The sequence below is a fragment of the Dunckerocampus dactyliophorus genome, chromosome 3 (genome assembly GCF_027744805.1).
Source record: "Dunckerocampus dactyliophorus isolate RoL2022-P2 chromosome 3, RoL_Ddac_1.1, whole genome shotgun sequence".
In the NCBI taxonomy this organism is placed as follows: Eukaryota; Metazoa; Chordata; class Actinopteri; order Syngnathiformes; family Syngnathidae; genus Dunckerocampus; species Dunckerocampus dactyliophorus.
In genome coordinates, this window is record NC_072821.1 from 7,269,003 (window position 1) to 7,280,939 (window position 11,937).

General features: G+C 42.3%; 1 protein-coding gene across 5 annotated transcripts in view; it reads right to left on the reverse strand.

Annotated features, from left to right (window-relative positions):
* Positions 1-11,937, reverse strand: part of tln2a (talin 2a) — a 97,319-nt gene that overhangs the window by 22,474 nt on the left and 62,908 nt on the right. For all 5 annotated transcript variants that reach the window (XM_054770916.1, XM_054770917.1, XM_054770918.1 and 2 more), the window contains 13 exons: positions 10,903-11,062; positions 10,503-10,669; positions 7,493-7,621; positions 7,139-7,252; positions 6,680-6,793; positions 6,116-6,250; positions 5,575-5,703; positions 5,407-5,509; positions 5,075-5,283; positions 3,286-3,405; positions 3,008-3,205; positions 1,070-1,209; positions 842-935 (listed from right to left, as the gene is read on the reverse strand). In XM_054770916.1, the coding sequence (XP_054626891.1) occupies positions 842-935; positions 1,070-1,209; positions 3,008-3,205; positions 3,286-3,405; positions 5,075-5,283; positions 5,407-5,509; positions 5,575-5,703; positions 6,116-6,250; positions 6,680-6,793; positions 7,139-7,252; positions 7,493-7,621; positions 10,503-10,669; positions 10,903-11,062 (1,812 nt within the window). The remainder of the gene's footprint in view (positions 1-841; positions 936-1,069; positions 1,210-3,007; positions 3,206-3,285; positions 3,406-5,074; positions 5,284-5,406; positions 5,510-5,574; positions 5,704-6,115; positions 6,251-6,679; positions 6,794-7,138; positions 7,253-7,492; positions 7,622-10,502; positions 10,670-10,902; positions 11,063-11,937) is intronic.

An 11,937-nucleotide genomic window follows, 5' to 3' on the forward strand; every position in this document is an offset into this window, starting at 1 on the left:
TTTGAACCCTGCGGCTTATACAGTGATGTGGCTAATTTATGGCAAAATAACCTACATTTCCCATGATGCTTAGGGTGCAGCTTCAGGAAATGGTGACGTGGGCAAGTAAAGTGGAAGCTACTGTCACATTTTGAAGTCTTATGCAGCAATCATGTTTTAATCTGACACATCTTAAAGTAAAGGTAAAGAATTACTACACCTTCTGTTTGGACTGCTCGGACCGTCAACTGTCCATAATCATCAACGTGTTTCGAAAGGATACTGTACCTCAAGCTAAACGCCTCAAAACAAAAGTGACTGCGAGAGCGATAACGAAAGCGAGAGAGCGAAAGACAAAGTGTGTTATGAAGGAATTATGAGGTTGTTCAATTGTGATGCTGAAGAAGACGACTTTAGTGGTTTTAATTCCAAAGAGGAGGAGGACGGCCATGAATGACTTTTAGTAGGCTACTGTTGAATTATCCATTTTACACGCACTGTTTGGAAAATAGCATTAATTTAATCAAAAGTGAAAAAGACCTTTCTGTGTAACATCTTTCTGTGTACCTAATAGCCCATGTTACGACAAAATCTTTAAATTTAGTGCGGCTAATATACCGGTGCACTCGATAGTCCGTAAATTACGGTAGATACATATAATGAATTTTCCAAATTTCTGAAAAAACAGCCTCTCTCCCATTATTGCCTGCAACAGATTAATTTACAATGTGAAGTTAAATTGCCAACGACAAACAAGGGAGACGATGAGCCAAATCCTAGTCAGTCCCGTTGCTTCATGAGAACGATTATTATCATTAAAACAATCATTTCGGTTAATGACAGTGAATTACAGTTGGATTACCTCGAGCTCTCTCAGGGCGTTATCGCACTCCTTCTGGCCAGGCGCCTGCTGAGTGCACAGCGTGATCAGCTGGTTGATGCTGTCGGTCACAGCTCTGGAACGACGAGGAAACAGAAAGCTCTGACGTTACTCCACAGGAAACTACCCTGTGCTGAAAATACTTTTACCAATACTGGTGGAATTTAGAAAAAGACTGTTTAAAAATGCATGTGGTCAGCTGTGGTATACCTAGCAGCAGCTGCTAGCAGGTTCTTGGCGTTTGCTGCTGCAGGATCCACTGACAGACTCTTGGCGGCCAGCAGCAGCTTGCTGGAGGCCATGGAGATGTTCTTCAGGTTGCTGATGATCTGTACCTGGTCGTCCCTCTTCTGAGAGATGATGAGCCACCACATAAAGCATTAAAAACAATTAAAACTCATTTGAAAATTAAAAAGAGCATGAGAAAGTGTTTCAAAACTTTGAGTGGTCGTGCATATCTTGCATATGACCACATTGAATCCCACTGACTCTCTTGTGTGTTTTCTCATGGAATCTATAACAGGATTCAGGAGTAGATGCTGTAGAAAGTAGATGCTCTACCTTGTGTGGAAGTTGGTAAAATATAGTTTCATTCATTAACGGGACTGTATGAAACTCGCTCCAAATTACATTTTTTGTAAACAAAAAAATATCATATGTTAGCAACAGTGGTTTAAAAGAACAGAGTGTACAAAAAAAAAAATGCCTAGATTTTTCACAATTACAAATGAAACTGCATACAAATTGTGGAAAATTTTCATTGGGCACAAATAAAATAACTGGCGCTCATTGCTGTCACTCCCCGATGTCTCATATTAAACGTAGCACATACACAAAAGCACTCTGAGACGCGACCGACAATTTTGAGTCGCCGAGTGTCTATACAATCAATGATAGCTAATGTTAGTACGGTAACTAAGCTTAGCCACATCGCTATCATTAGCTGACAACAAACATAACTAATGCATGTGCATGTGTTATTTCTTACATACTCAAAGCAGGAAGAGGTGGGATATAATATTACTTGTATGTTCGAATGTTGGCGCCCTGGAGGCAGCTGGAGGAACACCCTGCCTACACTCCCTTTAAAGCAGAGGTATGCAAGTCAAGGGTCGGGGGCACAGATCTGGTGCATCAGGTCATTTTTTGTGACCGGCAAAAGCCAGCAAAATAATGTAATGGATGCAGTGTTTAAATGAACCAAGTGTAGTGGCCGACCCTGTGGCGATGTATGTGGTCAATTTGTTTAAGCGCAAAATTTCTCACGGTGCAGAAGAGGTACAGAACAGGCTCATTGCAGTCATTGTGGTTCCAATTTCTTGCTAAATGCATTGATTCATTTAATTTTGTATGTGGCTTACGTTACAATTAAATGTTTTCTCCATTTTTTTTAACAATACATGCAACAAAACATTACAAGATAGATTTGTCACTAAATACTCATTTTTTAAATAAATTGCACAATACTTGAATGAAAAAAACTCTTTTGCCGTTTTCCCATAATGCATTGCATCCAAGCAAAGCATTCATTGGTGCCTGCCGAGGCGCTGTAATGATGTCAGCCTCCCTCTGGCCTCCTCTGGCTCCCTATGCGGGACAGAAGCAGCTTTGCAGCACCATCCATCCATCCATTTTCTATGCCGCTTGTCCTCCAATGAAATGCTTTGGTCAGACTAAACGCATTATGGGAAAATGTTAAAACTGTATTGTATATTTCCCAGCTACCGTTTGAGTGGTAAGTTGCTGTGTGATGAATTTAGTGTTCTTTCTAAGATGCCACCGTGAGTCAGACTGTTATATTGAGTAATGACCTCCTGCAATTTCCAATGTGTTGACAAGCTCGTTGTGAGTTTTTTTTTCATAGCTCATGATTGGCTCCTGTAAAATGATAGGCCCATAGAAAAGTAATACGCAATTTTATGACGTGGACATGTATGGCTTATAGTCCGGTGCGGCTTAAATCTGTTTTTTCCTGTAAATTTAGTTGGTGCGGCTTAAACACCGGGGCGGGGTTAAGTACTGTTATACTGTAAATGAACAAAACCGTGGCCTGCACACAACACAAAATACATTGTATCTTGATGGGATACAATAAAATGTCAAGTGCATCATCCACATTTAAGGTGTGTTACGAAAAGTACTACATACCTGAGTATGCCCCGCCATCTCAATGCCAGCGTCCAGAAACTCATCAAAGTCTTCGCTGAACTTCCCGGATGCCACTGCCAGCTGGCTGCTGGAGCCTCGAGAAGCGTGGACCACCTCACCGGCAGATTGGTTCAGGTCGGCCGCCGTTTGATTGAGCTCGCTCTGCGCCTCCTGAAACGTCTTGGAGGCCGGGGGGATCTGTAATCACAACAGCTACACGTGCTACTCCCTGTCTTTAGAAAGCACATCTTTGATGAGGGATGCTCAGCACTGCTTACACTTTCAATCAGGAGCTTCTTGCTGGCCTCACCGATGCTCCTGAGAGCCATGTCCACGTCCTTCTGACCGGGCAGACAGTTGACGCAGTTGTTCAAGGAATGAGAGACAGCCTTGGCCACCTGCAGGTCCAAGGAAGGGCACAAGTAGGAAAGTTAATATCACAACATAGTTGATGTTGTAAATCTAACACCAATTAACGCCTCTATTCAATTAACAACAGAGTCTAGTAGTCGCCGGGTGTGGGGTCTACAAAAGCAGATAACTGCCACACTGACATTAAGAGGTGATGGCAGACGCTAAATTTCAAGTACCAGAAGTGGTCAGCACCCAGCTTTGCAAAAATATATTAATAATAAATCATGCTGTTTCATGGTGGAATACGGCCTATTATTAGTCACAAATCTATGCATATTAAAGCAATTTTTTTATTTATTTTGCCTAAATTAAGCATTTTCAAACATAAAAATGGCTAAATGAAATTAAATACAAATAAAAAGCATTCAGAAGAAGCATTCAAATTTGGATGCTACACTGATCACTAGCTGTCAGTAATGTTACTGTAATGTTCGGTGAGACACACAAGGATCAGACTTTGAATTATCTCACAACAGGCACAGTTACAATAACATAATTATAACAATTAGAATTAGAATAATGGGTGGCATGGTGGCCTAGTGGTTAGCATGCTGTCCACACAGTCAAGAGTTTGGGAAGGGTTCTAGGTTCGAATGTCGGTTTGGACTTTGCATGTTCTCCCCGTGTGTGCGTGGGTTTTCTCCGGGTACTCCGATTTCCTCCCACATTCCAAAAACATGCATGTTTGGTTTATTGACGATCCTAAATTGTCCATAGGTGTGAATGTGAGTGTGAATGGTTGTTTGTCTATATGTGCCCTGCGATTGGCTGGCAAGTAGTCAAGGGTGTACCCCGCCTCACACCCAAAGTCAGCTGGGATAGGCTCCAGCGTACCCCCCGACCCTTGTCAGGATAAGCGGCATACTGTAGATGGATGGATGGATGGATACGTAATCATAATAATAACACAAGCTACTGTTGCGGCTGTAATCCACTCCAAGCTAAAATTCAACTCTGAATCCCTGACCTCTGGAACACAAGCGAGTCTTATTCATGGCTTATTTTCTCTGATTATGTCTACTATAGTGGGTAATACAAGTGCAAAAGTGACTATGGGAGTGTTATTTCATGTCTAGAGGGCGCTAATAATGTTAAAAAAGCATATTTAGAAGGTCGTAAACAGGTTTTCTATGCTAACTAAGAAAATATTCCATTTTTAAATAAGGAATCCTACTATGGAAATTCACTTATCACAGTCTGGTCTGGAACCGCGATAAACGAGGGATTATATTATACAGTATGTATATTAAAAAGAAGGAGTTCCTCTCTTTGTGCATTTTGAACCTCTTATTTAGTTGAGAGAATTGGATAAGATGAGGCATGAATCATTTAGGATGTTTTGCTTATAAAATACACCATCTGGTTAATTTCAGGGGTGTCCCTTGCTAAATACAACAGATGCTGAGCTTCGTTACTTTCCTTACCCACAAGTAAATATTTACCAAAACACCTGCAGAGAATTCATTAGGTATAGTACACACACTGTAACAAAAAATCTGCCTTTAGAAAGATGATGGTGGTAATGTGGTCTAGCTACAAAAATACATATAGACAATGTTTCAAATCTTATCAGCGTCTCAAAGATGATTCAAAAAGCACAAATGAATGTAACTCACTGCCCTACTATCAAGTTCTGTGGTGTTGAGCTCTCACCTGTGCCAACCTCTGCTGACTGTCGGCATCTCCAGGGGAGATCAGCGCCTGTTTGGCTTCGTGAATGAGAAGCGCCGAGCCCTCCATGACATCACGTGCCGAGTCCAGCATGGCAGTCGAGGCTTTGGGGTCAGCGATGGACGCGGCGACTCCGCGGGCCGCCTGGGCCAGAGCCTTCAAGGCCTGGGCTGTTTCCCTGGCCGCTATGCCTAAATAAAGCATATGACGAGACAGCAACTAGCATCCATTGCGCACAGACAGATTCTATAATGAAGCTAATGGCATTAGGTACACCTGCACAATCAAAAGGGGATTTAAGTCACAGGACCAACCTGTGTAGTGTTCATTGCCTTGTGCAGCACAGGTGAGCAATTGAGCCATCGAGGACCCAACTGACTTGGATGTGCTGCCCAGCTCTTGAGCACATTTCTCCAACTGATGGAAAAATTACAGACACAAGCTTAATGAAATTGAACTTTAAGCTTCTTTTGTTTTCGTACCGATTCTCCAGGCAGAGGTTTCAGCTGCGAGTTGCCGGCAGCCAGCCTGGCATCCTGCAGCTCACTTCTCAGTGTCTGGATGGCGGTGAGGGCAGAGTCAATCTCCATGGGGCCACAAGCTTCATGAGCCTGGGAATTAGAAACAAAGCAATGATGTATTTTGTTAAAAAAATAGTAGGAAATTAGCCACTTGGTTACAATTACAAAAACTATTTTTGTTTTAATGTCTGATGCTCTTATGAAATTTCTCTTTCAACTGCAATGTTACACTGTAGCTCAAACAAAACAAAAATCATAGGGTGCCTGGTCCCTTGTTGCTAGGCAGAGTTTCTATGACTGCACAGACTATATCATGATAATAATAATAATAATGACAACAACAACAATAAGAAGAGATTTTGTAATATATTTTGTACAATTAAATCACTGCTCTATGTTAAATATAACATCCATATTGAAAAGGAAGAACAATCTCTCCCTTTATCACTTTATTTTTGTTTACTTCAGAGATGATTTATGACCTCCAGGATGTGTCCGCTACCTTCTGTGCAGCCGTCCTCAGCTCGGCCAGACAGGTGGCCAGGTTCTTGGCACACTGACCCAGTTGCATGGCAGCAGCCTGATCCGTCACCGTGGGAACAGAAGACTTGGCCGAGGTCACCATCTTACTACCGGGCTGTGTAGAGTGGGGAACGTGAAGCACAATTACTATAATGAGGACGGATGGACACTGCTGTAGTTGTGTAGTACAATGCAATGCTAAGAGTTGCAATCTCAATTTCATATGAAAGCAATCATCTAAAGAGAACTGTTGCTTGTTGCAACAAAAAGCAAAGATTAATAATGATATCGAAAAAATCCATTAGCTTGTAACTGCACCACAAGAGTGCCTCAAGAGTGCTTACATAAGAAAAAAAAATAGGTTGCGGGCCCTATTTTAAAAATGTCCCAACATGGAACTATCCCTATTTATACTTCACTGTTCAGCTTCATTCCCAAAGTGGTAGTGACAATTCTGGGGCATCAAGTTTCAACATTCCTTTCTTATAAGTGTGTGTGTGTGTGTGTGTGTGTGTGTGTGTGTGTGTGTGTGTGTGTGCTGCACCTGTAGGAAGTTCTGGCTGGCAATAATGAGGGCAAGTTGTGCACTGAGGTCGTCCGGTTTGGCCTGACTGCTTCGCACCCCCTGGACCAGCTGAGGGATGTGGTCAGCCACCGCCTACACCAACAATATAGGTGCATTAGCACACATCACAGCAACCATGACTATTAAACCTTTTACTAGATGCAGACCTGCCAACCTTGAAGCAATGTTACGAGTATGTTCCTGTTGTCTTACATTATCCTGAACCAGAAGTAAACTGTTAACAGCAATCAGGCAGAAAGGCAAGCGCTCTGCTGAGTGCAATTCTAGTTGGGTTTGTCATTTTATGAGATGATATTAAATAACAATACAAGAAATGATCATGATTAACAATGAAAAGTCATTAATTGATTGGTAATTTGCTTGAATGCCACTTCCTAGTGTACAGTGTACATTATATATAAATATAAGCATGGCCACCTTGCAGCTCTGGACCAACTGCTGGTGAGCGGCAGTGTTCTTGTTGGAGGCAGCAGCATTCTGAGCAGCAGCAATGGTTTGGGTGGCTGCGGCTGCACCTTGTTTGGCAGCATTCTGGAGCAGAAAAACACACAAAACCACATTTATTGTCAATCTATTTTAGAGTATCCTCATCACATCTTGGACAGTGGAAATGTATGAGTGACGTACAGTAAATGGCACGTTTCTGACTGCCAATGCCAAAGAAGAAGCTGACTTACAGTATACTGTACACTGACCAATTTAGAATAAACTCAGTCACACCCCACCCCTCACCCAGTTAGCTCCTGGTCTCCTCCGTCCATCTTCACTCACCTCCAGTCTGTTGATCAGCTTCTTTTTGATGGCGTTCTGAGCTGCGGCGTTGGTGGCCACACGTAAACCCTCCGCAGCCTCCCTCAGTCGCTGCTGCTGATCCTCGTTCTCGGGATACGCTGCTGCACCCTGTGGGCGCACACATATACATACACTATCGACACACAGCATCTACCCATAACAACCAGCGGTTAGGATGACACAAAAAGCCAGGGGGGCATTCTGGAATGTGGAATTTCGGCACCAAAAATCTTATCTTCACCACCTTATCTGGCTGTTTTGCAGCAGTGCTCACATTCTCAAGGCCCATGTCATTAGGTTAGGTTGTTGGCCTCTCTCATCCTTCAATGCACAAAAGTAATGGGACACAACTCCCAATAACAATGACTAAATAATAAAATGTTAATTGTTCATCTTGCTAAGACATTTTGGAAAACTGTGTGAGTCCATCTTTGTGGCACTATTTCCCCAGCGGACAATGACAAAAAAGGTATGCTTGGATGAGTTTGCCGTGGAAGAAGCCCATGAAACCGCTTCGGGGTGAACTAGAACAGGCCCTGTTATTTCAGATTTCAATACTTTTGTCCATATTCTACATGTGAAACCGAAATATGTGACAAAAAAGATGTGCCCATCTTCGAGCCAGTAGAGTTTATTGCCGCCGCTATCATGTTGACACCACTTCAACAGAACAGCCAATTTGCATACTGATTAATACCTGCTAATTCCAAAGGGACTAATGAGGACATGCATGCATGAATAAGCCACCAGCTAACAAGCCATTCACAGTTACATGTAGCAGGTTGTCACGCAGAGGATGCGTTATATCGGTTAATCGGTTACCACAGCAACAAAAAGCCCCAACTGGTGGTGAATTTTGAGGCTGACGCTAAGTAAACAACTGGAGGGCGTCATTTCAAATGCGGCTATTCTTATCAGGATGTGATCCAGTGGGCTGATAACGAGGGTGATGGAGGGGATGACAGACGATTATCGGGGGCGGCGTCTAGTTTGGGAGGAGTTTGACGTCGTTTTGAAGCGTTTGGTATAAATCATCTCAAGGCTGCTTTGTTTTTTTTTATAGTACAGATAAACCCTTTGTCATTACAGGTCAGTTAAAGGTGAATTACACCGCTTGTAAAGGCCGCCATTTTCCCACCTTTTCTCCATGCTGCTATTCGGTATAAAAAGGGACCAATATAGAATGGAGGGCCTGACAATTTTCCACCTAATGAGGTAGTATCAAAGCTATGACAGAGATGGAAAGGTGCCTATGTAAGAGAATGCTACAAAGCCTGGACATGGTCGTTAAAGTTTAACACTGCTTATTTATATTTTTATTTTTTATATTGTGATTATTGAAATTATTTTTTATTTTATAGTTTAACAAAAAAACATGTTATACAAAATTTTTTATTTCATATTGATTAAATATATAGTGCAACCTTGCTAAGCATCCGCCCCGGTGTAAATTTTCCCTCTGTTTGCGTACATTTTCCATTTAGCGTACAATATGGCACACATCCCGTTGTGTTATTAATACACTGCGTGAGTCCAGCTGGGTTTTTAACTCTTTCAACACCAAAGGTGTATTTATACGTTTGTATAAACCCAAACAGCAAATCCACATAGTTCAGTTCCAAATGCGAAAAATGTAAATAGTTCATGGTATTATTTTTGTAAATAAATTGTTATTTTCATGTAAAACAACCCCTTTTTTCGTGTTTATGTATCTTGTGTTTTCCTGAAACTTACCTACGTTTTACTGCTGATTACTAAAGAGCGGAAAAAGGTAGAAACAAACTTTTTTTTCTGATGAAAGATGGGAGTCTAATCTTTCTTTTGGTAGGTTCCATGTTCATATAGCCATAAAACACAGTATTCTGGAATAGAGAACAGTGATGCATACAAGCGTATTCAAAAGGCAACTTGCATGCAGAGTACGACAAATTCATACATGTTGCCAGGTCTGCACTAATATTGAAAGTCCCGCCTGCCTCTCACGCACCCCCTGACAGTTCACCGTGCCTCCCGGGGGGGCCCGCCTCACTATTTGAGAAGCACTGGTATACGGGATGCGGTGTCGCTGTGTGAAAGTGTACACGCTCATGGCAACATGCCGCGTTACTGGGTTCTGTGCGGCTGTTTCACAGAATCTGTGTGAAAGTGCTTAAAGTGACACTACAATTCAAGTCATCTTATTCAACTCTCCACCCAAGCATCATTGAATTCAGTGTAGGCATTTGAAGTAAGTGTAATGTTAGAGTCATTTGTCAGTGGTTATTACACAGGCTAATTTGGGATCAAATGGCGAGTGTGCCACATTAAGCCGCACTTGGAATCCGAGCAGCTGAGATCAGCGCCAAGTGCAGTATTTGGATGTTTCCTGCACATTGATCATAGACCAGAACAAAATCAGTCGAAGCTGCATAAAGTTTTGTATTCTAATCCTTGAGCGGGAGCCATGAGTCCGAACTTAATTAAAATTTCAAAGTAAAAGTAGAGTTCATTGTCAGGTCAGATGTTCTTGTTTCCCATATTTAAAGTGGTGACTTAACCATAGGTCCTCACGAGCAGCTTCACTTGGTACGCTTCATTTGATTCAATCAAGAACTGGATCAAAAACTGCTCTGTTTTAATTAACACCATGAGAGAGGCATTAAATGTGCCCTATTATGCTACATGGACTTTTTAATGACGTTCTAACAGTATTTCAAGTTTTCTGTGACAAAAGTCTATCATCTGCCTCACTTGTTTGCTTCACTTTTCAGAAGAGGCGCTCCAACAGTTGCTTTTGAAGTTTTTCATGACATCGTGAAGGAAAAACCTCCTTCCTCCTGGACACGATACAGCGTCTGACCTGCCCCATGCACAGGATACAGCCAGCACTTTGCTAAACATGTTAATAAACCCTGGACATCACTTGTATTGGCTCGCCTGTCCTGTGAGTGTATGACGTATCCACCCTGGGAAGACATGCGCATGGTTGTAAACTGTTCAACCACAATACCTTTGCTGCCTCCACCATCCTCGCAGTGGCGTCAGCCAACAATTTAGCAGCTGCCAGCAACTTCTTGGAGTTGTCGACGTCAATTTCAGCTTCTGCGTCAGACCTCATGGCGTTCACCAGGTCTGACGTGGCCTGGGCCAGCACACGGGCCTGACGGACCATCTCTCCTGTGGGGAGGGGCATGAAGGAATTAACATAATGGCAATAGAGCATGTTCTCTTTTTGGGGCTCCATTACACCATTCAGCAGACAAAGGACCGCTAACACAGTCATAAATAATTACAGGTTCTGTTTAAAACAGATGAACTAACTCTGTTTTAAATGTTAAACAACTATCAAACAGAAAGCTGTTTTCTCACCACAGCATCATCTACTCCATCAGTTGTGATTTTGTACGAACCTGCATCCCCCATGGAGCTGAAGATACTCTCAGTGACGGTCATGATGGTGTCAGTGGCCTGGTCGTAGCGGCCAATAGGCTCTCCCCTGGAGGTGTACTGGCGGACGTGTTGCAGGAGATCTTCCAGAGCCTGACTCACCACGCTGGCCGCTGCACTCACCTGCAACACAGGACATGAATATCTTAAGACACAAACTTGTTAACCTAATTTATTCCTATCCATCCATCATCTATGCCGCTTATCCTCATGAGGGTCGTGGAGGTATGCCGGAGCCTATCCCAGCTGACTTTGGGCGACAGGCGGGGTACACCCTGGACTGGTCGCCAGCCAATCGCAGGGCACATATAGACAATCATTCACATTCATATTCATACCTATGGACAGTTTCTACAATTATGCTTATTTTTGGAATGCGGAAGGAAACCAGAGTACCCGGAGAAAACCCACGCACGCACGGGTAGAAAATGCAAACTCCACACAGAGATGCCCAACGGAGATTCGAACCCCAATTTTCCCAATCTCCTGACTGTGTGCCAGCATGCTAACTAATTTATTCCTAGTAGCATTATTTGGAAAATACAGTGGATCCTCACACATTCACCGCCCCGCAAATTTGCTGATTTTTAATAAATAAAAAAAAAAAAAACACACATTTTAATATTTTTTTCTAAATAAATAGCCGATTTTGTCCAGAGAAAACACATCTAATTCACCGTAGGTCGGTAATAATTTATACATGCATGCTAATATAGGTAAAATGTACAGAACACATGTACCATTGTTAAAAACGCTCACAATTTCTACATTATGCTTAATTGATCTTTTTTTTCATCAAGCATTGAAATTTCCTTCTTTGTTCAGCAGTCCTTGAATGCACCATAATTGCTGTCTAATTAAAAATGCATGAAATGTGTGTGAGGCATATTGGAGAGTTCTGGAGCTGATTGTACTCCAATAATTACAACAGAAACTCTTATTTCAAATGTTGACCTGAAATCGGAGGAGAACATCAACGTCAAGTTGGCAGGAAGGTC